The following is a 3,426-nucleotide window of genomic DNA, read 5'->3' on the forward strand; positions in this document are numbered from 1 at the left end:
GCTACACAGAGAAACCCTGTCTCAAAAAACCAAAAATAAATAAATAAATAAATAAATAAATAAAAATAAATTTAAAAAGAAAATGAGAATTAAACAAAAGCAAGACAATAACAGGCTAACTGTTGCCTGTGGGTAAAGGGGGCTTTTAAAATAGGAAACGACATATAAAGGTCTTTGGGGGCTGATGATGAGAGTGGTCACAACAGTGTTTGCCTTATAACTTATAAAGTACAGACTTATGTTTTATGTATTTTTATGAAAATATGGAATAATACACATTAAACTCCACATTTTTTGTTTTGTTTTTTTGTTTTTCCAGATAAACGCCACATTTTAAAAATTATGGATTGAGACGGGTGTGGTGGCGCATGTCTTTAATCCCAGCACTTGGGAGGCAGAGGCAGGCAGATTTCTGAGTTCGAGGTCAGCCTGGTCTACAAAGTGAGTTCCAGGACAGCCAGGGCTATACAAAGAAACCCTGTCTCGAAAAACAAAACAAAAATTATGGATCAAGGTTATTTACTTAGTTAGCTAAAGTCACATGGCCACTAATAATAAGACTTCGGCTACACAAAGTTCCTTTTAGTCATACTAGGCTTTTCTAACTAATTAAAAAAATTATCTTTTGTAGGTGTATGCATGAGTCTTAGTGCTTACACATGCTAATATGTGTACGGATGCCCAGAGGGGCCAGAAGAAGACTTCTGCTCTGTTGGAATTGGAGTTCCAGGTGGTTGTGAGCTGCCCTCGAGGATGCTGGGAACGGAACTTAGGTCCTCTGGAAGAACAGTGCTCTGAAGCATGGAGCTGAGTCCCTAGCACCCCCTCTAACTTAACAATGCACAAGTTACCTCGGGGGTCATTTTAAAATACAGATGCTGACTAAGTAGACAGGGGGTGGGGGGAGGCTGAGATTCTGTGTGTCTAACAAACTGCACAGTCACACTAACGTTGTTCAAAGTCACAGTTGACGGCACAAGGACCCACACGACGCCACTAAATTTCCTCCTACCCTGATTTGCTTTTGAGGCCGGCATGGTCTCCATATTGAGGGCAGAGAGAACTTGTGTAAAACAAGAATGAGTGGATAAATGCATAAATAAATAAATAAATGTTCAAAAGTAAACTTGAGAACAACTGCCTTAGTCAATTGCAACCGTGTCCTTTCCACTGTGGCTCTGTATACACTGCTTACAATTTTAAAATCTTTTTTTTTTTTCTTAAATGGTTTTCTTTTCTGTCTTTCTGCTGGTTTCCTATACCACGGTGACGTTTACAGGGACACACACCCAGCTGGTTACTGTAGTCTATAACCAAAAGCTCTCCTCAACTGAGACCCTCAAAGGTCTTCACCACCCACCAATGTCTCTTTTTTTGTCGTTTTTGGAAACATGGTCTTAGTAGCCTAGGCTAGCCTCAGACTTGTGGGAATGCTTGTCTTCTGAGAGCTAGAATTACACGTGGGCAAAAGGTGTCTCTATCCCCGGACTCTGTGGTGATGGAATGTAGAGCGAATGGTGGAGGGTCCTAACCATTTGCAATGTGGGATAAAACTGCCCGCTTCACTGGGACATCCACTAACTAGCTACAAATAGGCGAGACTGTCATTTCCTTATTTTTGCTGCGGTTTGACTCTAATCATTACATGTCTGAAAACACTCTGTGGTGGGAAGGGTGGTTAAGGCTCCCTCCTCTGGCCGAATGATCTATTTTCTTTCTTGATCCCTCTCTACTGTTCACCGTTGTCCTCTGTTAGCACAAGTTTAAGTAAATAAGGACCTGGCTCCAGGTCTGTCCTGCACTGTGTATCTAGAGCCTTAAGTTTCAGCCGTGATTACGTCACCCTGGCTCTTATCTTTTAGGAATCAGGATTCCCGGGGGAAGGGAAGGGGGTCCCCGTTCCCCAGCCAAGAAGACCAGCAAAGCAAAAGAGGAGGCAAACGCCGGAAGTGCAGATCAGACGGTCCTCCTTCCCCAGCGGTCTGGCGGGAAATTTTGGAATGAGTTGTGGATTGCTCAAAATTCCTCACTCGGTGGTGGGGCCCCAGAGGGAGGGCTGGGGCGTGCACGTGTCTGTCAACGCTATACTTTAAAAGCCCACTCTGGGCTTTGAGTTTTGATGCCACGCCCAGGCCAGCACCACGGAGGACGCGGAGGCTGACCATCCCTGGGCTCCCGGCGCTCCGATCCCTCCCGCGTCACTCACCCCGGAGTTACACCCCACGTCCAGCCCTAGGATCGGCCTCTTCTCGGGACCCTCGGGAGGGAAGAGCTGCCGAAGAAGCTCCGGGGGCAGAAGGCGGAGCCTTTGCTCGGGAGGGTGGAAGCGGGAATAATGAGGGAAATTTCCGAATGGGGCGGCCCCGGGTTCCAGAGCCCCGGGATGCTCTTCCTCCACGGCCTCTCCAACGCCCCCTCTTGACAACTTCTCGTCTGCCGCCATCACGCTCTGTCCCTCGGTGGGGGCGGAACCGGAAGTCTGGAGCCCGCGGAGGGAGGGGGCGAGCGCTGCGCCAGCGCGCGTGCGCCTAGGGTAGAGGTCTGAAAGAAGGTGAGTTTGGGTAGGTGAAAAGACCCCAGTGCCTAGTCCGGGCTTTCGGTGTCCTATTGGAAGCCACGATCGTCCCCTCTTAACGAACTTGCCCAAGTTGAGTTGAACCTTGGGCCACTGACCAAAGCAAGGAATTTGTGGGGGTCTTGAAAGTGAAGTTGGTCCAAGTTTCTTTCTTTTCAGATGCACAAAGCGAGCTGTAAAGAAGAGGGATTCCTTGTCTGGGGAGTGGGGGGTGGGGGCTGTGACGGGGTCGCACAATGATGCACTGACACAGGAACTTGAGCCTGGTTTAGTAAAAGGTAGCTGGAAGCTCTAGAACACTTGAGGTGCCACAGGGGGACCGACAGACATAGTAACTATAGACTTCACTCCAGAAGATGGAGTTGCTACATTGATACTTTTCAGCTGCGAACCTCCTATATTTATTGTAAATCCTGGCGCACGGTTGTCCAGTAAATACTTGTTGAATGAAAACTGTACAAGATGCAAGTGACTAAGCCGTATCTGTTTGGGGGAAGAAAGAAAATGGGAGAACAGAGTTAAATTGAAAGAGATGTGTTGAGATAAACTTAAGACCAAAAGTGGGCCGAGGACCATAAAAATGGTTCAATCAGGAAATGCTTGCTGGGTAAGCTCGTGGACCTGAGTTCGGATCCCAAACACCCACATAAAAAGCAGGGTGTAATGGTGTATGCCTGTAATCCCAGACTAGCGGATCTCTGGAGTTTGCCGGCTAGCCAGCCTAGCTGCATTGGTGTGTGCTCCAGGCTCACTGAGAGATTCTGTCTCAAAAGATAAGGTGGAAATGATCGAAGAAGATGCCTGCCATCCGCCTCTGGACTCTACACACGTGTACACACGCTAGGAAATAG

General features: G+C 47.6%; 1 protein-coding gene across 1 annotated transcript in view; it reads right to left on the reverse strand.

The window, feature by feature from the left end:
• Bcdin3d (BCDIN3 domain containing RNA methyltransferase) overlaps positions 1–2,475 on the reverse strand; it is a 5,245-nt gene extending 2,770 nt beyond the window's left edge. Inside the window, exon 1 of the mRNA XM_021183937.1 lies at positions 2,207–2,475. Within this exon, the coding sequence (XP_021039596.1) occupies positions 2,207–2,443 (237 nt within the window). The 5' untranslated portion in view covers positions 2,444–2,475. The remainder of the gene's footprint in view (positions 1–2,206) is intronic.
• Between the last annotated feature and the right edge of the window lie 951 nt (positions 2,476–3,426).

This window comes from Mus caroli, chromosome 15, assembly GCF_900094665.2.
Source record: "Mus caroli chromosome 15, CAROLI_EIJ_v1.1, whole genome shotgun sequence".
Taxonomy (NCBI): Eukaryota; Metazoa; Chordata; class Mammalia; order Rodentia; family Muridae; genus Mus; species Mus caroli.